The sequence below is a fragment of the Ammospiza caudacuta genome, chromosome 5 (assembly GCF_027887145.1).
Source record: "Ammospiza caudacuta isolate bAmmCau1 chromosome 5, bAmmCau1.pri, whole genome shotgun sequence".
NCBI lineage: Eukaryota > Metazoa > Chordata > Aves > Passeriformes > Passerellidae > Ammospiza > Ammospiza caudacuta.
The window spans coordinates 77,779,769-77,803,358 of NC_080597.1; the positions used below are offsets into that span (position 1 = coordinate 77,779,769).

At 64.1% G+C, this 23,590-nt stretch overlaps 4 protein-coding genes across 7 annotated transcripts; 3 read left to right on the plus strand and 1 right to left on the minus strand.

The window, feature by feature from the left end:
* Window positions 1–2,459: 2,459 nt before the first annotated feature.
* CIMAP1B (ciliary microtubule associated protein 1B) lies at window positions 2,460–5,414 on the plus strand. Its single transcript, XM_058805925.1, has 6 exons — window positions 2,460–2,568; window positions 2,647–2,850; window positions 4,033–4,134; window positions 4,585–4,700; window positions 4,973–5,110; window positions 5,214–5,414. Exons 1-6 carry the CDS (start codon window positions 2,460–2,462, stop codon window positions 5,286–5,288), a joined length of 744 nt encoding a protein of 247 aa, XP_058661908.1. The 3' UTR covers window positions 5,289–5,414.
* Window positions 5,415–6,372: 958 nt separating this feature from the next.
* On the plus strand, window positions 6,373–11,294 carry TYMP (thymidine phosphorylase). The gene is made up of 9 exons (XM_058805747.1): window positions 6,373–6,626; window positions 7,458–7,660; window positions 7,738–7,836; window positions 8,359–8,488; window positions 8,566–8,684; window positions 9,057–9,219; window positions 9,564–9,794; window positions 10,490–10,630; window positions 11,122–11,294. Exons 1-9 carry the CDS (start codon window positions 6,500–6,502, stop codon window positions 11,292–11,294), a joined length of 1,386 nt encoding a protein of 461 aa, XP_058661730.1. The 5' UTR covers window positions 6,373–6,499.
* Window positions 11,295–12,035: 741 nt separating this feature from the next.
* LOC131558334 (protein SCO2 homolog, mitochondrial) lies at window positions 12,036–12,803 on the plus strand. The gene has a single exon (XM_058805985.1). The coding sequence runs from the start codon at window positions 12,036–12,038 to the stop codon at window positions 12,801–12,803; it is 768 nt and encodes a 255-aa protein (XP_058661968.1).
* Window positions 12,804–13,668: 865 nt separating this feature from the next.
* On the minus strand, window positions 13,669–23,544 carry NCAPH2 (non-SMC condensin II complex subunit H2). 4 transcript variants are annotated; one of them, XM_058805514.1, is made up of 21 exons: window positions 23,486–23,544; window positions 21,641–21,886; window positions 20,257–20,358; window positions 19,717–19,772; window positions 19,240–19,315; window positions 19,076–19,147; window positions 18,622–18,701; window positions 17,879–18,021; window positions 17,725–17,805; window positions 17,149–17,246; window positions 16,729–16,800; window positions 16,565–16,631; window positions 15,979–16,086; window positions 15,716–15,769; window positions 15,359–15,429; window positions 15,200–15,284; window positions 14,970–15,047; window positions 14,807–14,850; window positions 14,604–14,705; window positions 13,912–14,061; window positions 13,669–13,837 (listed from the first exon to the last, which is right to left on the minus strand). In XM_058805514.1, exons 2-21 carry the CDS (start codon window positions 21,746–21,748, stop codon window positions 13,688–13,690), a joined length of 1,797 nt encoding a protein of 598 aa, XP_058661497.1. In that variant the 5' UTR covers window positions 21,749–21,886; window positions 23,486–23,544; the 3' UTR covers window positions 13,669–13,687. The 4 variants fall into 4 exon arrangements, with proteins under 4 accessions (XP_058661497.1, XP_058661498.1, XP_058661494.1 ...); XM_058805515.1 differs by having other exon boundaries at window positions 15,200–15,266; window positions 17,725–17,808; XM_058805511.1 differs by having other exon boundaries at window positions 17,725–17,808.
* Window positions 23,545–23,590: the final 46 nt, after the last annotated feature.

The following is a 23,590-nucleotide window of genomic DNA, read 5'->3' on the forward strand; positions in this document are numbered from 1 at the left end:
CTGTCCCAGACCCCAATTCCTGCCCCTAAACCCCATCCCAGACCCCATCCCAGACCCCAATCCCTGCCCCAAACCCCATCCCAGACCCCAATTCCTGCCCCAAATCCTGTCCCAGACCCTAATCCCTGCCCCCAAACCCCATCCCAGACCCCAATCCCTGTCCCCAAATCCCATCCCAGACCCCAATTCCTGTCCCCAAATCCCATCCCAGACCCCAATCCCTGCCCCCAAATCCCATCCCAGACCCCAATCCCTGCCCCTAAACCCCATCCCAGACCCCAATCCCTGCCCCTAAACCCCATCCCAGACCCCAATCCCTGCCCCTAAACCCCATCCCAGACCCCAATCCCTGTCCCCAAATCCCATCCCAGACCCCAATCCCTGTCCCCAAATCCCATCCCAGACCCCAATCCCTGCCCCCAAATCCCATCCCAGACCCCAATCCCTGCCCCCAAATCCCATCCCAGACCCCAATCCCTGCCCCTAAACCCCATCCCAGACCCCAATCCCTTTCCCCAAACCCCATCCCAGACCCCAATCCCTGCCCCAAACCCCATCCCAGACCCCAATCCCTGCTCCCAACCCTGCCCCCAAATCCCATCTGCAGACCCCGACACCCCACACCCCTGCCCCACACTCTTTCTCCCAAACCCTGTGTCCTGCCCCCCAAGTCCCAGCCCCTTGAGCACCCCTGAACCCCAGCCCCCAAACTCTGGACCTCTGTCCCCATCCCAAACCCTGCACCCCAATCCCAAACCCTGCCCCCTTAACCTCCTCCCCCAAACCCAGAGCCCCAAACCCCTGTCCCACCCCCCAATTCCCACCCCCTGCACCCCCCAACCCCTGGATCACCCCCACCCCACACACCCAGCCCCCCCTACATGGAGACCCCCCAATAAAGTGACGGAAGCACCGCGATGTCCCCGTGTCCCTTTGCTGTGTCTGCACCCCACGGGTGACACCAACAGGGGACAGGGACCCTCAGTTCCCCCTGGGGGACACAACCAGGGGTGTCCCCAAGGCAGCCCCTGGGGGTCTCTGCCAGTTTCTGTGTTCCCATGTCCCCCCTTGTCTTCATGTCCCCCTGTCCTCCTGTGTCCCCCATATTCCCATGTCCCCACATCCCCTGTGTCCCCCCGTCCCCATGTCCCCTCACCGTCTCCCTGTGTCCCCGTGCTCTTCCCATGTCCCCCAATATATCCCCATGTCCCCCATGTGTCATTCACATCCAAGTCTCCATGTTCCCCTGTCCCCTCCTGTCCCCTCCTGTCCCCTCCTGTCCCCCTGTCCTTGTGTTCCTGTGTCTCCATGTCCCTCCTGTCCCCTCCACGGGGTCCAGGGGGGTCATATGGGGTTCTGGGGGGTCAGATACTGGGTCCAAGGGGTGCAGCCATGGGGTGTATTTTTGGGGTCTATCCATTGGGATGTATCCATGGGATGCACCCATGCAGTGTATTTTGGGGGTGTATCCATGGGGTGAACCCACTGGGATGCATACATGGAGGTGCCGGGGGTCAATCCATGGTATTTTTGGGGTGTATTCATTAGGATGTATCCATGGGGGTGGATTTTTGGGGTGTACCCATTGGGATGTACCCATGGGGGTGCCAGGGTTTATCCATGCAGTGTATTTTCGGAGTGTACCCATCGGGATGTATCCATGGGGTGTATTTTTGGGGTGCACCCATCGGGATGTACCCATGGGGGTGCAAAGCTTTATCCATGGGGTGTATTTTGGGGTGTACCCATTGGGATGTACCCATGGGGTGTATTTTTGGGGTGCACCCATTCGTATGTACCCATGGGGTGTATTTTTGGGGTGCACCCATCGGGATGTACCCACGGGGTGTATTTTTGGGGTGCACCCATTCGTATGTACCCATGGGGTGTATTTTTGGGGTGCACCCATCGGGATGTACCCACGGGGTGTATTTTTGGGGTGCACCTATCGGGATGTACCCACGGGGTGTATTTTTGGGTGTATCCATTAGGATGTACCCATGGGGGTGCAAAGCTTTATCCATGGGGTGTATTTTGGGGTGTACCCATTGGGATGTACCCGTGGGGTGTATTTGGGGGGTCTATCATTGGGGTGCACCCTTTGGGGTGTATGAATGGGGGTTCTGGGGGTCAATCCATGGGGTGTATTTTTGGCGTGTACCCATCGGGATGTACCCACGGGGCTCCCCGCGTTCCTTCCCGCCGCTGTCGCCGTTGTCGCCGCGGGGCGCTGGGCGCGGAGGGGACGAGGCGCTGGAACCCCGGGGCGCTGTGACACCACGGCCACCCCTCGGCCGCCGCCGCCGCCCGCGGCCCCGCAGAGTCACTCGTCACCGGGGCGCCGCCGCCACCAACACGGCCGTGCCCGCATGCCGGCGCCGCTGCGCTCGCCCCGGGCCGCCGCGCCGGGGGCCCCCGCGTCTCCCCCCGAGCCCGAGGCGCCCCCAGCAGAACCCCCCATGCGGAACCACGGCTGGGTGGGGCCCTGGAGGCCGCACCGGCCCCGGGGACCCACCTCGGCCGTGTACGGCAGCCCCGGGCCCAAGTACGGCGTCCCCGGCGGCATCGGTGAGTGCGGGGCCGCGGGGCCCGCGGGGGACGGGGGCCGGGGGCGCCGAGTCCCACCGAGCCCCTGCCCGCCCCCAGGCAAAGACCAGCGCGACCCCTCCGGCCGCCGCGCCCCCGCCTACAGCTTCGGGATGAGGCTGGAGGGCCCCGAGGAGCAGCGCTCCCCCGGGCCCCAGTACCTGGTGCCCGCCGGCTGCACCGCCCGCGGCCCCGAGCGCGGCCCCGCCTTCACCATGGGCGGCCGGCCCCGGGAGCGGCGGGCCGGAGACACCCCCGGGCCAGGTGAGCGAGGAGTGTGAGTGGGAGTGTGTGAGGGAGTGAGGAGGGAGTGAGTGAGTGAGTGAGTGAGTGAGTGAGTGAGTGAGTGAGTGAGGAGTGTGAGTGTGAGTGTGTGAGGGAGTGAGTGTGAGTGTGTGAGGGAATGAGTGTGAGTGTGTGAGGGAGTGAGGAGGGAGTGAGTGAGGAGTGAGTGTGTGAGTGTGAGTGTGTGAGGGAGTGAGTGTGAGTGTGTGAGGGAGTGAGGAGGGAGTGAGTGAGTGAGCGAGGAGTGTGAGTGTGAGTGTGTGAGGGAGTGAGTGTGAGTGAGTGAGGAGTGAGTGTGTGAGGGAGTGAGGGTGAGTGAGTGTAAGTGAGTGTGAGTGTGAGTGTGAGTGTGTGAGGGAGTGAGTGTGAGTGTGTGAGTGAGGGAGTGAGTGAGGAGTGTGTGAGGAGTGAGTGAGGAGTGAGTGTGTGAGTGAGTGAGTGTGAGTGAGTGAGTGAGTGAGTGAGTGAGTGAGGAGTGAGTGTGTGAGTGAGGGAGTGAGTGTGAGTGAGGGAGTGAGTGAGTGAGCGAGTAGTGAGTGAGTGAGTGAGTGAGTGAGTGAGTGAGTGAGTGAGGAGTGTGTGAGTGAGGAGTGTGTAAGGAGTGAGTGAGGAGTGAGTGAGTGAGTGAGTGAGTGAGTGAGTGAGTGAGTGAATAGCGAATGAGTGAGTAGTGAGTGAGTGAGGAGTGTGTGAGTGAGGAGTGAGTGAGTGAGGAGTGTGTGAGTGAGGAGTGTGTGAGTGAGTAGTGAGTGAGTGAGGAGTGAGTGTGTGAGTGAGGAGTGAGTGAGCAAATAGCGAATGAGTGAGTAGTGAGTGAGTGAGTGAGTGAGTGAGTGAGGAGTGAGTGAGTAAGTGAGTGAGTGAGTGAATAGAGAATGAGTGAGGAGTGAGTGAGCGAATAGCGAATGAGTGAGTAGTGAGTGAGTGAGGAGTGAGTGAGTGAATAGCCAATGAGTGAGGAGTGTGTGAGTGAGGAGTGAGTGAGTGAATAGCCAATGAGTGAGTGAGTGTGTGAGTGAGGAGTGAGTGAGTAGTGAGTGAGTGAGGAGTGAGTGAGCGAATAGCGAATGCGTGAGTAGTGAGTGAGTGGCCGCAGCCCCGGCGGCGGGAGCCCCGCGCGGTGCCCGCAGCTCACGGCGCTGACCCGCTCTCCCCTTGCAGCCTATTATTCCCCGGAGCAGGCAACCAGGGTGACCCTGCCCTCGGCCCCCGCCTGCTCCGTGCGGTCCCGCACCCGCCCGGACAAACCCCAGCAGACGCCAGGTGAGACAGAGAGGGGGCGGGAGGGGACCCCCGGGGCTGGGACCCCGGCACACCCCTGGGGCTGGGACCTCCAACACCCACCTGGGCTGGGATCCCCATCATTCCCGTGTGGGGCTGGGATCCCCATCATTCCCGTGTGGGGCTGGGCTGGGATCCCCATCATTCCCGTGTGGGGCTGGGACCCCGACATCTCCCTGGGGCTGGGCTGGGACCTCCAACACCTGGGCCGGGATCCCCATCATTCCCCTGTGTTGGACTGGACTGGGACCCCCTAATCTCCTCTGGGCTGGGCCCCCCATCTCCTCCTCGGGCTGGGATGCCCCATTCCCCCGAACCAGACCGGGCTCCCCAACATCCCCCGGTTGCTCTGACCCGCCCAGCACCCCGGGGCTGAGCTTTCCCCCCCAAACCATGCGGGGGTGAAGCCCCTGAGCCGTGTCCCCTCCCCAGGCCCTGCCACCTACCAGCTGCCACCCGTGGTGGGCCCCCGCCTGGTGGACAAGACATCGACCCCCCAGTACACCATGGCAGGGCGAGGCCGCAGCATCTTCGACGACGATAAAAACGTGGGGCTGAGGGGACTGGAGGGGCTGGGGGGCTGGGGGCTGGGGGATCAGGTGCAAAGGGACTGGGAGGGCCGGGGGACTGGGATCTGGGGTATCAGGGTCCCGGGGGGCTAGGGTACCAGGAGTGTGGGGTGCCAGGGGTCCGCGGCGTTGGGGTACCGAGGAGTGTGGGGTGCCACGACTGCGGGGGGCCGAGTGTGGGGTGCAGGGGCTCCGGGTACCGAGGGTGTGGGGTGTCCAGGGGGTGACGCCCCCCGCCCCTGTCCCCGCAGACCCCAGGACCCAACACTTACTGCATCGTGGACACCAACCTGTACATGGAGCGGGCCCCCCGCTGCACCATAGTGGGGCGGACCCCCTCCCGCCTGACCTCCAACACGCCCAGCCCCAGCGACTACTACCCCAAACCGGTGAGCGGGGACGGGGACGGGGACACAGGGACACAGGGACACAGGGACACAGGGGCAGGGAGCCACGGCCCCCCACCCTCACACCGCCTCCGTCCTCCCGCAGGACCGCAAACAAGGACAGACCTTCGGCGTGCGCCACTCGGAGTCTGTGGTCCCCGTGATGGACTTGCAGCTGTAGGAGAGCGGGGACGCGGGTGACGCCGCCAGCGCGTGACAAACACGACCCGCAGCAGCGCTCGCTCGCTCGCTCGCTCTGCTTCTGTCCCGCTGCGTCGCACGGGGGCCGGGGCTCCCCTAAAGCCGCGCTTGGCCCATCCCGAGGGGGACCGTGGCTAAACCACGGAAAGGGAACCCACGGTGGGGTGGGAGGTGCCGGGGTGAGGGATGTGCTACCGCCCCCCTCCCAGCTCCAGTCCCATCCCACCCAGGACCTCGGGGCATGGGGGGCTCTGGGGACACCGAACGGGGAGGGGACGTGCACCAGCGCCGCGCCTTGAGGGGTCCCCCCACTCTGTGGGATCTGTGCGATGGGGGGATCCCTGGCAGGGCATCACCTGCGAGTGTCCGGGGCGAATAAGGGACCCGGGGGCAACCCCCGAGTCACCCCCGTGCCACCCCCCCGTGTCACCCCCGTGCCACTCCCCGTGTCACCCCCCGTGTCACCCCCCGTGTCACCCCCCCGTGTCACCCCCGTGCCACTCCCCGTGTCACCCCTCGTGTCACCCCCGTGCCACCCCCCGTGCCACCCCCGTGCCACCCCCCGTGCCACCCCCCGTGCCACCCCCGTGTCACCCCCGTGCCACCCCCCGTGCCACCCCCGTGTCATCCCCATGCCACCCCCCGTGCCACCCCCCGTGCCACCCCCCGTGTCACCCCCGTCTCATCCCCATGCCACCCCCCGTGTCATCCCCGTGTCATCCCCGTGCCACCCCCGTGCCACCCCCCCGTGCCACCCCCCGTGTCACCCCCGTGTCACCCCCTTGTCACCCCCCGTGCCACCCCCCCGTGTCAGCCCCCGTGTCACCCCCGTGCCGCCCCCGCCGCGGCCTCTCCCGTGCCCCGCTCGTTGTCCCGGGCTCAGAGTCCACGGCCGGAGCCGCCTGGCCGCCCGCGGGCAGCGGGCAGCAGTCACGGGGCCGGGCCGGGCACGGGGCCAGCCGGGCAGCCCCGGGCAGGTCCCGGCAGCTCCGGGGCAGGAGCGGCCCCGCGGGCTCGGGCTGGCGGCGTTGAGCAACCGGGGCGCGGCCCTGCGGGCTCCGGTGCCACCGGTGCCACTTCGGGGTGCGACCGTGCGGGCTCCGGTGCCGCCGGTGCCACTTGGGGCTGTGACCGCTGCCACATCGCGGTTCCCCCCGCCCCAAAGCGGGGTGCCGGCTGTCCGGGACAGGGATGGACGCCCCGAGCCCTCTCCCCACCCTGATCCGCAAGAAGCGGGACGGGGAGCGCCTGGAGGACGCCGAGATCCGGAGCTTCGTGCGCGGCGTCACCGAGGGCACGGCGCAGCAGGGACAGATCGGTGCGGGCGGGAGGGACGGGGGACACACCGGGGGCGGGAGGGCAGCGGAGGGAGCGGGACGGGGACACGGCGGGATGCGCCGATGGGACGGGGACGGGGTGGGGAGCGCGGGCAGAGCCGGGGGGACATGGCCGGGGGAGTGACACGGGCACAGGGGAGCGACACGGGCACAGGGGAGCGACACGGGCACAGGGGAGTGACATGGACACAGGAGAGTGACACGGGCACAGGGGAGCGACATGGACACAGGGGAGTGACACGGGCACAGGGGAGTGACACGGACACAGGAGAGTGACACGGGCACAGGGGAGTGACACGGGCACAGGAGAGTGACACGGGCACAGGGGAGCGACACGGACACAGGAGAGTGACACGGGCACAGGGGAGTGACACGGACACAGGGGAGTGACACGGACACAGGGGAGTGACATGGACACAGGGGAGTGACACGGGCACAGGAGAGCGACACGGGCACAGGGGACACCGGGGCAGCGGGCGGTCCCAGCAGAGGGAGGGACAGCAAGGGAAACAAACCCCGGGATGCGCCGGGGGTCCTGGGCAGGGGACACGGCTGGGGGACCCCATGGGGGGGAGAGGGGACCCCAGGACATGGCAGGGGGTCATGAGCAGGGGACGATGGGGGTGAGAGAGGGGGGACCCCAGGATGTGGCAGACGGTCACGGCCAGGAATGTGGATGGGTGCGGGCCCTGGGGAGGGCACTGCGGTGCCTCCGGGTGCCACGCAGATGGCATCTGGCTGCGGGCACGGGTCGGGTTGGGGACAGGGAGGGGAGCGGGGAGGTGACACGCAGCCAGTCGCTGTCACCGCAGGCGCCATGCTGATGGCCATCCGGCTGCGGGGCATGGACGCGGGTGAGACGCTGGCCCTGACCCGGGCCATGGCCGGCTCTGGCCGGACGCTGGCCTGGCCGCCCGCCTGGCACGGGCTGCTGGTGGACAAGCACTCGACCGGCGGGGTCGGGGACAAGGTCAGCCTGGCCCTGGCCCCCGCGCTGGCCGCCTGCGGCTGCAAGGTGAGGGGGACCCGGGGATGGGGCGGGCACGGGGGGGTCCCCGAGCCCCACCTGTGCCCACCCGTGCCCTTCCGCAGGTGCCCATGATCAGCGGGCGCGGGCTGGGCCACACCGGGGGCACCCTGGACAAGCTGGAGGCCATTCCCGGATTCCGGGTGTCCCAGAGCCCCGAGGAGGTGACGGACGGGGGGTGATGGGTGAGGGACGGGGACACCGCGGGCACCCTCACACCCTGCAGGAGCCGGGCTCGGGGGGCTCCAGAGGGGTGCGGGGTGATGGTGGGGTCCCTCTGGGGCACCCGGGGGGTGTCCATGGGCTGGGGGGTGACTGTGAGGTGTCCATGGGGGTGGATGCCATGGGGTAGTGATGGGGTACAGGTGCCAACGGGTTGTGGGGTCCCAAAAGGGCGCAGGAGAAGATGAGGGGTGCCCTTGGGGTGCCCATGGGGTGTCCGTGGCATGTCCATGGGATGTCAGTGGGGTGCCCGTGGGTTGTGTGGGTGTCCATGGGGTGTCCATGGGGTGTCAGTGGGGTGTCCATGGGGTGTCAGTGGGGTGTCAGTGGGGTGTCCATGGGGTGTCAGTGGGATGTCAGTGGGGTGTCAGTGGGGTATCAATGGGGTGTCCATGGGGTGCCCGTGGGTTGTGTGGGTGTCCATGGGGTGTCCATGGGGTCCCACCGGGACACGGCTCCGGCAGATGCAGCGCATCCTGGCGCGGGTGGGCTGCTGCATCGTGGGGCAGAGCGCGGAGCTGGTGCCCGCGGACCGGGTGCTCTACGGGCTGCGCGACGTCACGGCCACGGTGGACAGCCTGCCCCTCATCACCGGTACGGCCACGGGGACGCGGGGGGACGCGCGGGAGGGGCGCAGGCAGGCGGTGACCCCCCCGGCCCGCCCGGCCCAGCCTCCATCCTCAGCAAGAAGGCGGCGGAGCGGCTCTCGGCGCTGGTGCTCGATGTCAAGTTCGGGGAGGCGGCGCTGTACCGCACCCAGGAGAGCGCGCGGGAGCTGGCGCGGAGCCTGGTGAGACCTCGGGGACCCCGGGACCCCCGCCCGGCTGCCCTGCCCGCCGTCCGCTCCCATTGTCACTGTCCTCTGTGCCTGCCCGCTGTCCCCTCCCGCTGTCCCTGCTCCTGTCCCTGTCCGCTGTTCCTGTCCTTGCTCCTGTTCCTGACCCTGCCCGCTGCCCCTGTCCCTGGCTGTCCGTGTCCCCACGTGTCCCGTCCCTGCCCACACTCCCTGCCTGCTGTCCCTTGTCCCTGTCTGTTCTCCTTCCCACTGACCCTGCCTGTCCCTGCTCCGGTCCCTCCTCCTGTCCCTATCGCTGCTTGTTCCCCGTCCCTGTCCCTGCCCATCCCTGTCCTTTCCCGCTGTCCCCCCTGGGTGTCCCCGCAGGTGGAGGTGGGCGCCCACCTGGGCATCCGCACGGCAGCGCTGCTGAGCCGCATGGAGCAGCCGCTGGGCCGCGCCGTGGGCAACGCGCTGGAGGTGCTGGAGGCGCTGCAGTGCCTGGGGGGCGGCGGCCCCCCCGACCTGCGACACCTGGTCACGGCCCTGGGTCAGTGCGGGGACACGGGGGGACACAGGGGGGGACACGGGAGGGGGTGCCCCCCCGACCTGCGACACCTGGTCACGGCCCTGGGTCAGTGCGGGGACACAGTGGGGGGACACGGGGGGGCCAGGGTCTGCAGACAGGGGTCCTGTGTCCTGTCCCAATCCTGAGGTCCCCCTCACACTCTCTGCCCCCTCATGGAGTCCCTGTCCCTCTCCCTTGCCCCCGCCCCTCCTCCCTGTCCCGAGCGGGGCTGGGGGCACAGAGGGACAGTGGGGCAGGGTTTGGGGCTCCCCAGGAGTGGGGGTCCCTGTGGGGGTCCCAGCCCTGTCCCTTTTGGGGTGCTGCAGGCGGGGTGCTGCTGTGGCAGTGCGGGATGGCCGCGGGGGCCGAGCAGGGCCGTGAGCGCCTGGCCCGGGCTCTGGACGATGGCTCGGCCCTGGGCACGTTCGAGGCCATGCTGGGGGCGCAGGGGGTGCCCCCCGACACCGCCCGGGGCCTCTGTGCCGGGACCCCCGCGCAGCGCCGCCGGCTCCTGGGCGAGGCCAAGGTGTGCGAGGAGCTGCCCGCGCCGCAGGAAGGTCAGAGGGGACCCCAGCCCAAATCCTGCACCCTCCCCTCACCCCGTGCCCCTCCGGGGGGCTGAGGGTCCCCCTATTCCCACTGCCCCCGTCCATTGACATCCCTTTGCCCCTCCCCGGGATGCTCAAGACCCCTCTGGGTTATTCCCCCCACCCTGAGAGTCCTCACCTGCCCCCCATGCTCTGTGCTTGGGGGTCCCCAAACCCCCCTGCCCCTTGAGGGTCCTTGGTTCCCCATCCCGTGTTCTGGGGGTCCTCATCTGTGCCCCCTGCACCCCATCCCTGGGCTGATCCTGATCCCTGGGGGATGCCCGTATCCTGACCCACCTGGGCTGAGATGTCCCCGTCACGTCCCTGTCCTCCTCCCATGTCCCTGTCCTCCTCCCATGTCCCTGACACCCCCATGTCCCTGTCCCCCCCATGTCCCTGTCCTCCTCCCATGTCCCTGTCCTCCTCCCATGTCCCTGTCCCCCCCATGTCCCTGTCCTCCTCCCATGTCCCTGTCCTCCTCCCATGTTCCTGACACCCCCATGTCCCTGTCCTCCTCCCCATGTCCCTGTCCTCCCCATGTCCCTGTCCCCCCCATGTCCCTGTCCTCCCCATGTCCCTGTCCCCCCCATGTCCCTGTCCTCCTCCCATGTCCCTGTCCCCCCATGTCCCTGTCCCCCCACGTTCCTGACCCCCTTTTCCCCCAGGCTGGGTGCAGCAGGTGCGGGCGCTGCCCCTGGCGCGGGTCCTGCATGGCCTGGGCGCGGGCCGCTCGCGGGCCGGGGACCCCGTGAACCCCCGCGTGGGCGCCGAGCTGCTGGTGGGCACCGGGCAGCACCTGCGGGCAGGTGAGGGGGGGCTCCCCGAAACCCCCATAGCTTCCGTGTGCCCTCCAATAACCCCTCCCTCAGGCGAGCCCTGGCTGCGGGTGCACTCTGGCTGGGGGGAATATGGGGGGATCAGAGCCCCCCGATAACCCCTCTGTGCCCCTCGGTCGGGGAGGATATCTGGGGGGATCAGAGCCCCCCGATAACCCCTCTGTGCCCCTCGGTCGGGGAGGATATCTGGGGGGATCAGAGCCCCCCGATAACCCCTCTGTGCCCCTCGGTCGAGGAGGATATCTGGGGGGATCAGAGCCCCCCGATGACCCCTCTGTGCCCCTCGGTCGGGGATGATATCTGGGGGGATCAGAGCCCCCCGATAACCCCTCTGTGCCCCTCGGTCGAGGAGGATATCTGGGGGGATCAGAGCCCCTCGATGACCCCTCCGTGCCCCTCGGTCGGGGAGGATATCTGGGGGGATCAGAGCCCTCGATGACCCCTCCGTGCCCCTCCCTCAGGCGAGCCCTGGCTGCGGGTGCACCATGAGGGCACCCTGGACGCGGAGGGCCGACGCGAGCTGCAGGACGCGCTGTGCCTCGGCCCGCAGCCCCCCCGGGACCCGCCGCCGCTGGTGGCCGAGACCATCGTGCCGTCGGGAGCCCTGCCCGGGCCGTGCCGGGACTCGCAATAAACCGCGATGATCGCGATGCCGGGGCCATGTCGCGATTCACTCCCCTACCACGAGTCTCAGGGCCGCGGGGCGGTGGCGCCACCTTGCGGTGAAAGGGGGGAGTGCACGAGGGCCGGTCACGCCCCTCACGTTGACCGTGCCCCTTATTTTGACCACGCCCCGCCCACATTGGCAGCGCAGGCTACAGACCACGCCCCATTTAGCCGTGGCCCCGCCCTTTCCCACAGTGGCTCCGCCCCCTCCGGTATATCCGGTTCCGGCAGCACCGGCGGCCGACGGGGCGCGAGGGGAGCGGGCGGAGGCCCCAAAGGTCAGCGGGGGCTGCACACGGCGGGTGGGGGGAATGAGGGGCCGGGGGGCGTCCGAGGGGCAGAGCGGGGTCCGGGAGTAGCAGGGACAGGGATGGGGTCAGCGGGCATTTGGGCTGGGGGGAAAGAGCAGCAGGGCACGGGGGGCAGGGGGTATTTGAGGGCAGAGTTGGGGTCCAAGGTTATCAGGAGGGGTGGGATGAGGAGTCGGGGGGCATTTGGGGAGCAGACTGAGGGCTCCAAGACCAGCAGTGTATTGGTTAGGCGACATTTGGGGAAGAGCGTTGGGGTCCAAGAGCATCAGGAGGGGTGAAATGAGGAGTCAGAGGGCATTTCGGGGGACAGGGTTGGGGTCCAAACCCACCGCGGGGCGGGGACAGCGGGGCAGCTCCCACCCCCTGACCCCCCCTTCGTCCTCCCCCCAGCCCCAGCGATGCTGCGGTCCCTGCGCCCCATCCCGCGGCTGTGCCCGCGGCCGTGCCCCGCCGGGCCGTGCCCCGCGCGGTGCCAGCCCCGGCGCCGCCTGGCCGTGCCCCCCGGCGCCCCGCGGCTCCCGCTGCGGCAGCGGCTGTGCGTGGCGGGCGCGGTGGCGGGCGCGGCGGCGGCGGGCTGGCTGTACGCGCGGCACGAGAAGGAGCGGCAGCGGCGCTCCCGCCGCCTGCGGCAGCTCCGCCGCCTGGCGCTGGGCCAGGGCGACTTCCAGCTGCGGGACACGGCGGGCGCGGCGCGGAGCAAGGCGGATTTCCTGGGCCGCTGGGTGCTGCTCTACTTCGGCTTCACGCACTGCCCGGACGTGTGTCCCGAGGAGCTGGAGAAGCTGAGCCGCGCCGTGGAGCTGCTGGAGCGCGACCCGGCGCTGCCGCCGCTGCAGCCGCTCTTCGTCACCGTGGATCCCGAGCGCGACGACGCGGCGGCGCTGGAGCGGTACCTGCGGGACTTCCACCCGCGCCTGCTGGGGCTCACCGGCACCCCCGAGCAGGTGCGGGCCGCCGCCAGCGCCTTCCGCGTCTACGTGAGCGCCGGGCCCCGCGATGCCGACGGGGACTACGTGGTGGATCACTCGGTGCTCACGTTCCTCGTGGATCCCGACGGCGTTTTCCGGGACTGCTACGGGCGCTCCCGCACGGCCGAGGAGATGGCGCGGAGCGTCAGGGGACACATGGACGCCTACGAGCCGCTGCCCGCCGCGGATGGGCAATAAACGGCCGTGACACCCCCCTAAAGAGTGGGGTCTGTCGTGATTTGGGGCGTGGGGGTGGCACATGGCAGGGGAAAGGGACAGCTGGCAGCCTCCAGTGTCCCCAGGTGTGTCCCATGGCAGGGACAGAGCCCACACCTTGCAGGGGTGTCACATGGCAGGGGAGAGACACCTGACAGCCCCCAGTGTCCCCCAGGTGAGTTTTGTGGGAGGGCCAGAGCCTGCACCCTTCACAGGTGGCACATGGCAAGAAGGGGACAGCTGACACCCCCAGTGTCTCCCAGGTGTGTTCCACGGGGGGACAGAGCCCTGAGAGCCTGCAGGGGTGGCACATGGAGGACAGCTGACAGCCCCCAGGTGTGTCCTGTGGGAGAGACAGCCCTGAAAGAGCCCACACCCTGCAAGGGTGTCACAAAGAGGGGGACATCTGACACCTCCAGTGTCCCTCAGGTGTGTTCTGTGGGAGGGACAGAGCCCACACCCTCTGAGGGCTGTCACATAGCAGAAATGGACACCTGATAGCCCCCAGTGTCCCCAGGAATGGTCTGGGGTGAGGGAGATTTAGAGTGGGCAGGTGGAGGGACCCCCCCAGCTGTGTCCTGTGAGGGCGAGAATGTGGGTGGGTGAAGGCACCCCCACCAGACCCCAGTGTCCCCCAGCAGTGTCACATGGCAGGGAGAGACCCCTGCAGCCCCCCAGGAGTGTCCCGTGGGGCAGGGGGCTCTGCACAGGTGAGTGAAGTGACCCCTTTCCAAAGGGAGACAAAAGGCAGGTGGGCAGAGGGACCCCCCAGCCCCTCCCCACAATCCCTGTGCACCCAAATCCCATTACACCCCCCCATCCCCCCCAGGGAAGAGGCCAGGCCTTAGCAAAGCGTGGGGGGGGATTTATTGGGGCCCGGGGTCCCTCTGGGAGGGCAGCTGGAAGTGCTGGAACCTCTCGTGCGCCGGGCGTGCCGAGAGCAGCCGCAGCCGCGCCGTGTCCAGCGCCGCCTCCAGCCCCGGCTCCTGCGCCAGCTCCACCTCCGCGTCGTTGGCCTGGGGAGGGGACAGGGGCTGGGAGAGGGTCCTGGCACACCCAGTGACCCCCCGGGGAGCCCCCAGAGCCTTACCAGCTGCAGCGAGGCCAGCAGGTAGCGGCACACCTCGAACGGGGGCTGCCCGGCCACCAGGCTGGCCAGAGAGTGCCACCGGCCCAGCTCCGCGCAGCGCCCGGTCAGTGCCAGCCCGTAGGCACGGACATCGAAGGGGACACGGCTCTCCTGGGGGACGGCAAGGGGACAGGGAGGGTCAGGGAGTGTCACTGGTCAGTGCCAGCCTGTAGGCACGGACATCGAAGGGGACACGGCTCTCCTGGGGGACAGGGAGGGTCAGGGAGTGTCACTGGTCAGTGCCAGCCCGTAGGCTTGGACATTGAATGGATACAGGTCTCCTGGGGGACAGCGAGGTGACAAGGAGTGCCACCTGTCAGTGGCACTGACCCTGTCAGTGCCAGCCCCTACCCATGGACATGGAAGGGAGCACAGGACTCCTGCAGGTGTGAGGGACAGGGAGGGTTAGGGGTGGAGTGAGAGGGGCAGGGGGCTGCTCAGGGGTGGGCAGGGAAAGGCAGAGGGCTCAGAGTGGGTGGATACTGGGCGTTCAGGTATGAGCAGTGGGGCTCAGGGGTGAGCAGGGCAGTGCCAGCCCCCTGCCCAGCCCAGGCAGTGTCCCCCAGGTGCCAGCCCAGCCCAGGCAGTGCCCCCCAGCCCCCAGTCCAGCCCAAGCAGTGTCCCCCAGCCCCCAGCCCAGCCTGGCTCCGTGCCTGCTCCTGCAGCAGCGGCTCCACGCGCTCCTCCCACTGCCGGATGCGCTGCGACAGCTCTGTCTCCTGAGCAAACTTCTGGGAACTGGCCATGAACAGCTCCTGGGGACAGGGACAGCAATGGGGACACCCCAAAGCCTCCTGGGGACACCCCAGCCTTGACCCTCTGGAGTCACCCCCAGGTCCCCACGTTCAGCACCTACCACGTTCCTGCGCACCAGCTCCTCGTAGCCAGGTTCAGGGGGGTCTGTGGGAAAAGGGGTCACCAGAGTGGGGGACAGCACCCAGCCACCCCCATGGGAGGGACAGGGGACCCTCAGGGACAGACAGGCCAGGGAACTGGGGAGGGAAGGGTCAGCAGCTCACCCAGGTTTCCTTCCTCCAGCTCCTCTGGCGCTTCAGGCTCCATGTCCTCGTGCTCCACAAAATCATCATCATCCCCATCTGCCAGCATGGGGACACTACTCAGTGTCCCCTGAGCCCCCCTCAGTGCCCCCTAAGACCCCCTCCCAACCTTCTGGGTTCCCCCCCCAGACCCCCAGGAAGGAAAGAAAGGCTCCCCAGGCTGGGGGATTTGGGGTTTTGGGTTCCAGCACCTGCCCCATCCTCGCTTTCAGCGCCGCGCTCCTGCTCCAGCTCCGGCTCCAGCTCCCTCAGCAGCTCCTGGAGGGAGGAACAGCCCTGAGCCCCCCCAGAGCATGGCAAGGAGGTGCTGGAGCCCCCCAGCCCCCCAGTTTAGCCCGCACCCCACTCACCCCCTGTCTCTGGAGCTTCCTGTGCGCCGCCAGCCGCTCCTTGAAGTGCCGCCAGTACAGCACCTCCAGGTCTGCAGGATTGGGAACAGGGATTTGGGGTGGCTCCTCTGTGCCCCCCCAAAGCAGAACCCCCCCCCCAGGCATCCCAGGCCCTTCCCCTTTGCAGGAGATGGTGTCCACTGCCCCCAGTTTTGGGGTGTCCTTCCCCTGCATGCCCTCCCCACTGCAGGATCCAGTCCCTGGTGCTCCTCCCTCCCCACTTTTGGGGTGTCATTCCCCTCCTTCCTACCCCATTGCAGGATCCAGTCCCTGGTGTCCCCCAGGACAGGGAATGTGTCCCTGCCCGTGTCCCCTCACCTGCAAAGGTGGGGCCCTTCCTCCTGGTTTTCCGGCCCTCTGTGACGTTGTTGTCTGGGGGGAGCAGATCAGGAATAATCATTGGATGGAAATCCCATGGATTTATCAAAGCTGGCAAAGCCCTCTGAGCCCATCAAGCTCCCTCAGCACTGCCAAGGCCACCCCTGCCCGTGTCCCCAAGTGCCAAATGCACAGGGCTGTTAAATCCTTCTGTTAAAGATTTTTAAATCCTTTTGGATCCCAATCCCACAGGAATCACTCACAGGCTGCAGAAAACCATCTTGTGAAATCCTGGAGCTTCCTCGGGCCCCTCCTCTTCCTCTTGCCTCCAACCACATCATCCAGGCCGTGTGGCACCAGGAAGGGCCTCCCTGCGGGTGACACGGGTGACACCGGGTGTGCGGCCACCCCCAGGGGCTGGGAAGGGGCCCCTCTGGATGTCCCGGGGCTGGAATGACCCAGCGTGGGGACAGGGACACTTGAGGATGTCCAGTGGGGCTGGAAGTGACCCCCTGTGGGGCTGGGAAGGACCTGCCATGGGGATGGGGATGTGGGGCTGGGAATGAATCCCTGTGGGGCTGGGAATGACCTTCCATGAGCTGGGAATGTCCCCCTGTGGGAGCAGGGATACCCCACTGTGGGACTGGGGACACTGAGGGACACATAGCCAGGAGTGACCCTCCCGTAGGATTGGGAAGGACCCACCATGGAGCTGGGATACTGAGGGATGTGGGGCTGGGAATGACCCGCTGTGGGGCTGGGGACCCTGAGGGACACGTGGCCAGGGATGACCCACCTGGGCCATGCCGTCCCTGCTCCCCTGGAGCTGCCCAGTTTCCCCAGAAATACCTTTCCTGAAGGGCTTCTCCTCGGAGTCTCCAAAGGGGTCGAGGCTCTGCCATGGATTGGGCTCCTCCTGGCACAGGGGTGAGGATGGGCAGGGGCTCTGGGGCATCCCAGAGGTCCCATCCTGCCCGGATTTGGGATCTCCCTGGCTCCAGGCCCCCCCTTACCTTGCTGAGGGCTTTGGGGTCCTGGCTGGGGAGTCTCTCCCGCAGGATGTACCCCCGGGTCCGGGGCAAGTTCTGGGGGACACGGGGAGGGACAGTGAGGGATGGGGGGACATGGAGAGGGACAGTGAGGGATGGGGGGACAGGGAAGGGCTGGGGTGGGGGGATCCAGGGGTCTGGGGAAGGAGTGAGGGGCTCCAGGGAAGGAACAAGGGGCTCCAGGGGTCCAGGGAAGGAACACGAGGCTCTGGGGAAGGAGTGAGGGGCTGTGGAGCTCCAAGGATCCAGGGAAGGAGTGAGGGGATCCAGGGAAGAACAAGGGGCTCCAGGGATCCAGGGAAGGAGTGAGGGGATCCAGGGAAGGAGTGAGGGGATCCAGGGAAGGAGCACAGGCAGCACCCCAAGCCCCTGCCCCACACAGACCCTCTGCGCCACGATGTGTTCGTTGGGGACCGGGGTCACCTCCATGTCATCCCCCAGGGGGACCCCAGGAACGTCGTCATCGTCAGGTCCTGCATCACCTGGAAGGGTGGGAATGGGCAGAGGCTGGAGAAGCTTCCAGGACCCCCCATTCCCACCCTGTCTGCCAAGGAATCTCCCCAGGTGCTCCTCCTGCCAGGGCAGGGGCAGCAGAGGGCAGGAGCAGGGAATGGTGCAGTTGGTAGGGTTGGAAAATCCCCCAGAGCCCAAATCCAGGCGTTCCCAGCACTGCCAGGGCCACCACTGACCCTGTCCCCAAGTGCCACATGCACAGGGATGTTAAACCCCTCCAGGGACAGGGACCTCACCCCTGTGCCAGGGCTGCACAGCCCTTTCCAGGAGGAAATGCCCCAAAATCCACCCTGAGGCCGTTCCCTCTCCTCCCATCCCTGTTCCCTGGGAGCAGAGCCCAGTCCTGACCATCCCCTCCTGGCAGGGATGAATTCACCCTCACCCTCCTCTGCAGCCCCCTGGATGGACAGAGGGACCCCAGGACACCTGGCAGGTGCCACCCCTCACCTGCCTCCTCGCGGAAGCTCAGTGCCCGCACCAGGGCCGTGCCAGCGCTCGGACACTCGGCGGGGCTGGATCCCAGAGCCGCTGCTGGGGACAGTGACAGTGAGCCCTGGCAGTGGCAGTGACGGTGACAGGGCCGCCCCAGAGCCCCCGGTACCTGTGGCTGTGCCCAGGTGCTGCTCCTGCTGCGGGTGGGTGGGGGAGAGCCCGGCCAGCTCCAGCAGGAAGGCGCCCGAGGCGTGGGGGGTGGAGGTGTTCATGCGGAAATCCCTGCGGCTGGCCAGCACCTCGCCGCGCCGGCTGCGGGGACACGGCAGGACACTGTCCCCAGTGTCCCCAGCGTCCCCCGGGACAGCCCCTGGGCCAGCCCAGCAGCACGGGAATGGCCTGGATGGCCACACACGTCCTGGGATCGTCCTGCTCCTCCAGATCCCAGCAGGGATTGTGTGTTTGTGCTGAGGGACCCCGGCTGGAGCAGGGGAGGGGACGCGGGACAATCCCACCAGGAGAGGGGACAAGGGACAATCCCACCAGGGACTGGAGCAGGGGAGAGGACACAGGACAATCCCACCCAGGGATCCCAACTGGAGCAGGAGAGGGGACACGGGACAATCCCACCAGGGACTGGAGCAGGGGAGGGGACACAGGACAATCCCACCCAGGGGAGGGGACACGGTACAAGGGACAATCTCACCAGGGACTGGAGCAAGGGAGAGGACACAGGACAATCCCACCCAGGGATCCCAACTGGAGCAGGAGAGGGGACACGGGACAATCCCACCCAAGGACTAGAACAGGAGAGGGGACACGGGACAATGCCACCAGGGACTGGAGCAGGGCAGGGGACACGGGACAATCCCACCCAGGGGAGAGGACACAGGACAATCCCAGGAGTGGCACCTCAGGAGGGGATTTTCCTTCTTCTCCCCCTCTTCCGGAGGCACCAGGGACATCGGGGTCAGGGGAATGATGTTCACGGCCTGGGAAGGGACAGGGAGGTGGCAGAGAGCCTGAGAAAGGTGTCACTGTCCCCAAGGCCACCACCCTGGCTCGATGGCCCTGGGATTCACCTGGGAAAATGGTGCCATGGAGGGGAGGAAAGGAGGGAGAAAGGGAGGGATAAAAAGAGGGATAAAAGGAAGAAAAGTAGGAAAAAGGATAGAGGAAAGGGAGGGATAAAAACAGGGATAAGAAAGAGAAAAGGAGGGGGAAAGAGAAGGGGAAAGGAAAGGATAAAAAGAGGAAACACAGGAAAAAAGGGAAGGAGAAAAGGAGGAAGGAGGGATAAACACAGGAATAAAAGAAAGGAAAGGAGAACTAAAATGAGGCATAAAATAGAACTGGTTCCTCTTACAGCAGGCTGCTGATCCCTCCTCATGTCCACGCTGGCCTGGCTGGTTTCTGGGATGTCATCCAGGGACAGGAACTGCAGGAAAGCCCCCCCCAGTGTCACCCCAGCTGGCAGGGACACCGAGGGACCCCCCTGGAGCAGGACAGGGAGCACAGAGCCCGCCTCACCTCCTCCTCCTTCTCCGTGAAGGTGGCGTCGGCATCGCGGCCGTCGGGGCCCAGGGAAGTGGGCAGCTTCTCCCTCCTAGGGAAAAACGGGCTCAGGATCCATGGAATGGGGGCCAAGGGTCCCTCCAGCCCTGCTGTGCCCCCCCCAGGTGGGAGAATCCCAAAAAACAATGGGGATTTCCCTCTCATCTGTGTCAGTGTGGGAGTCCAGAGGAGCTGGCAGCACATTCTGAAGGGATTTTCCTTTTGGAAAAGTCTCCCTCAGACTCCTTTGGACTCCTGAATCCTCATGAATGAGAAGGAAAAGCAGCCCTGGTTTTGTGTGTTACCCCTGTGATGGCATTCCTAAACCTGGGATGCACCTCCCAGGACAGGGATGGAAGTGGGGATGGCCCAGGATCAGGGCAGGGATTCTGCAGGACAAATTCCCCTCTGGGAAGGGAAAATTTCCCCCTGGGATGGGAAAATCCCACTCACTTTTTCTTGGAGATGCAGTCCAGTGTCTGGCAGACCAGCATGTACAGGTGTTCCACCTGGAAAACAGCACCTGGGGCTGGAAAAGGGGGGAGCAGCTCCTGGGAAAGCTCCTCCACCCGAGGGACTCCCCCCGTCTCCCATTATGGAGGTCAATTCCCTGGGGTTTGGTGCTCTTTTCCCTTTTTTCAGCCATTCCACGGCCAGACTGGGGGAAATCCCTGGAATTTGGAGCAGCCTGGGATAGTGGAAGGTGTCCGTGCCCATGGTCTCCTCCCACCCAAACCATTCCAGGGCTTTGTGGTCCAATAGCTCCAACATGCCACAATTTTGTGACAAAACAGAATTTATATCCCACCCTGGAGAACAGCAAAACTCCTGCTGTTCCCTGGGGCTGCCAACACCTACAAAGGGATCGAATTTCGGAAGGATGAGCTGAAATTAAAGATTAAAGATTTGAAGCCAAGGGGGAATTCTGGGGTGACCCCAGGGACTCGGGTGGCTCAGGGGGATGGGATGGGGATGGGGCAGGTGTGATCTCACCTTCCTGCTGTAGATGCAGGCAGAGCCCTGGATCAGCAGCGCTGCCTCCATGAAGTTCATGGTGGTTTTGCCGTTGTCGAAGGAAATGCAGATCTGGTCCAGCTGGGAGAGGCAGGGTTTGGGTTTAGCTTTTACAGAGGTGTTTGGAAAGGTTTTATTCTGTTAAATGGTTTTGTTCTGTTATATATTATTCAACTCAATGAAGGGCGAGACTAAGAGATGTAAAACTCAACACTGTTCTACTAAAGCTAACTTATTTTCTGGTTACAATTACTTATAAATACTTTTCACCCTATTAGCTTCTGCCACACAACATTGCTGTTAATTATAACACTGATCACTCACAATTAATTATGTTAATTCGAATACTGCTGTTAATTCTAACACTAATCGCTTATAATTAATTATGTTAATTCTAATATTGCTGTTAATTCTAACACTGATCACTTATATTTTCACTCCGTGTGGTCTTGCTACCATGCATCTTTCACAGTTTTAACCCTCTAAAATTAAATTTTTAATTAAAATTTATTAAATTAAAATTTTAATTCTTTAAAATTCTTCTGGAAGGCCACATTTTAAAACGTGTTTCTAGTTCAATCTCTCTATCAATAATGTAATTTATGTTTTATGACTTTAAGTCAGCACACATTATTATTATTTTTACTGTTTGCATACAGATGTATAAAACTGTAAGAGTTTTCTCTGAGGTTTTGGCAATTCTTTGTAAATCTGTTCCTCACAGGCAGGGAGGAGAGGCTGAGCCTGGCAGGGTCTGGGGTGCCACAGGGACAGGGATGAGGGGAGGTGGCAGAGAACTGGGAAAGGTGTCATTGTCCCCAGGGCCACCACCCTGGCTGGATGGCCCTGGCATTCACCTGGGAAATTGGGGCATGGAGGGGAGCAAAAGAGGGATAAAAACAGGGAGAAAAGGAGAGGGAAGGAGAGTGATAACAGGGAGAAAAGGAGGGATAAAAAAAAGAGATAAAAGGAGAGAGGAAAGGAGGGGGAAAGAGAGGGACAAAAGGAGGAAAAAACAGGATAAAAGAAAGAAAAGGAGGAAAAAGGAGAGAGAAAAAGAGGGGAAAGAGAAGGAGAAAAGGAGGGGGAAGAGAGGGATAAAAGAAAGAAAAAAAGGGACAGAAAGAGGGATAAAAAGAGGGGGAAAGAGAGGAATAAAAGGAAGAAAAGGAGGGATAAAAAGAGAGAGAAAAGAAGGAGAGGGATAAAATTAAGAAAAGGAAGACAAAAAGGAGAGAAAAGGAGGGATAAAAATAGGGAGAAAAAGAGCAGGAAAGAGAGGGATAAAAGGAAGAAAAGGAGGAAAAAGGAGGGAGAAAAAGAGGGGCAGGAGACACGAGGGGCTCTGGGGTGAGCCCATTACCTCCTCCAGGTACTCCCCCAGCTGGGCAGCCACATCCACCTCCCAGTTCTTGGTGAGGTCCCGGATGGGCTGCAGCAGGTGCAGGAAGCGGGAATCCACCTCTTCCATGGTGGGATCCCCCTGCAGACACCCCAAAAGCGGCCTGGGAGCTCCCAGCTGTGGAGGAGGGTCCCTCAGGGAATGAGTGTCCTGGGCTGCAAGTCAGGGGACAGCGCCAGGGGAAGCTCTGCAGGAATCACAGCTAGGCTGGGTGGGAACAGAGACACAGCTCAGGTAACAGGGAATTGATTGGGCTGGAAAATGCCCACCCCAATCCCAACAGCAATCCCAATCCCAACACACAGATCCCAGCTCAAGCCTGGTCCTGATCCTGACCCTGATCCCCACCCCAATCCTGACCCTGACCCCAGCCCTGGCCCTGATTCTCATTCTGACTGTGATCCCAGTCCTGACCTGATCCTGATCTGTCACAGACATTTTTTGTGAAAAATCCTTTCTTTAGGATTTTCCCCCTTTCTGAGAAGCTGTGGCCTCAGCAACAAAATGTAAACAATAGTTATCTGCTGCTGTGGAATGCAACAGGTGGATCTGTGGTTGGTCTCCTGTAGATGTTTATGCTTACTGACCACTCACGGCAAAGCTGTTCTTGCTTTCTGCCTGGACATAGAACTTTGTTATTCATTCCTTTTCTATTCTTAGCTTAGCAATTTTCTGAGAACTTTTCCTTCTATTCCTATTAGTGCAGTTATAATGTAATATATAGCATAAAATAATAAATCAAGCCTTCTGAACATAAGGTCAACATTCTCGTCTCTCTCTTCACTCTGAAAGACCCTTGCAAGCCCTGTGACAGTGATCCCAACTCCACTCCCAGCCCTGGCCCTGATTCTCACTCTGACCATGATCCCAATCCTACCTGACCCTGGCCCTAACTTCAGTCCCAACCGTGACCCCGACCTCAAACTCGATCCCAGTCTGGAACCCACTCCCAACCCTGATCCTGCTCCCCACCCTGATTCTCACCCCAATCCCATCCCCTATCCCAACGCTCACCTGACCCCGACCCCAATTCCCAACCTTAACTCCGCCCCGGTCCCGATCCCAACCCCAACCCTAACCTCAATTCCGATCTTGATCCCAACCCCGATACCCAGCCAGACCCCGACCCCAATTCCCATCCCAATGCCTACCCCAACTGCACTCTCAACCTCGACCGTGATCCCAATCCCAATCCCCCATCCCGACCTCAGTCTCCACCATGATCCCGCCCCTGACCCCGGTCCCCATCCAAACCTCGACCCCGATCGTCATTCCCATCCCGGTCCCGGTCCCCATCCAAACTTCAATCCCGACCGTGATTCCAATCCCGATCCCAATCCCAATCTCGATCCCGACCTGATCCCGGCCCCCATCCAAACCTCGATCCGGATCGTGAACCCGGTCCCGGTCCCCATCCAAACCCCGATCCCGATCTCGATCCCCATCCAAACCCCGATGCCATCCCGGTCCCGCTCCCCATCCAAACCCCGATCCTGATCTCGATCCCCATCCAGACCCCGATCCCATCCCAGTCCCGGTCCCCATCCCAGTCCCGATCCCATCCCGGTCCCGGTCCCCATCCAGACCTCGATCCCATCCCGGTCCCGCTCCCCATCCAAACCCCGATCCCATCCCGGTCCCGCTCCCCATCCAAACCCCGATCCCGATCTCGATCCCCATCCAGACCCCGATCCCGACCCCGGTCCCCATCCAAATCCTGGTACCGGTGCCGGTCCCCACCCAAACCCTGATCTTGATCCCCATCCAAACCCCGACCCCGCCGTGTCCCTGCTCTCCGCCCCTCACCGGCCCCTCCTCATCCCCCGATCGCCGCCGCCATTTTCGTCCTTCCCGCGCTCCGGGACGCGCCCCGAGCGCCGCTGACGTCACGGCGCCGCTGACGTCAGCGCC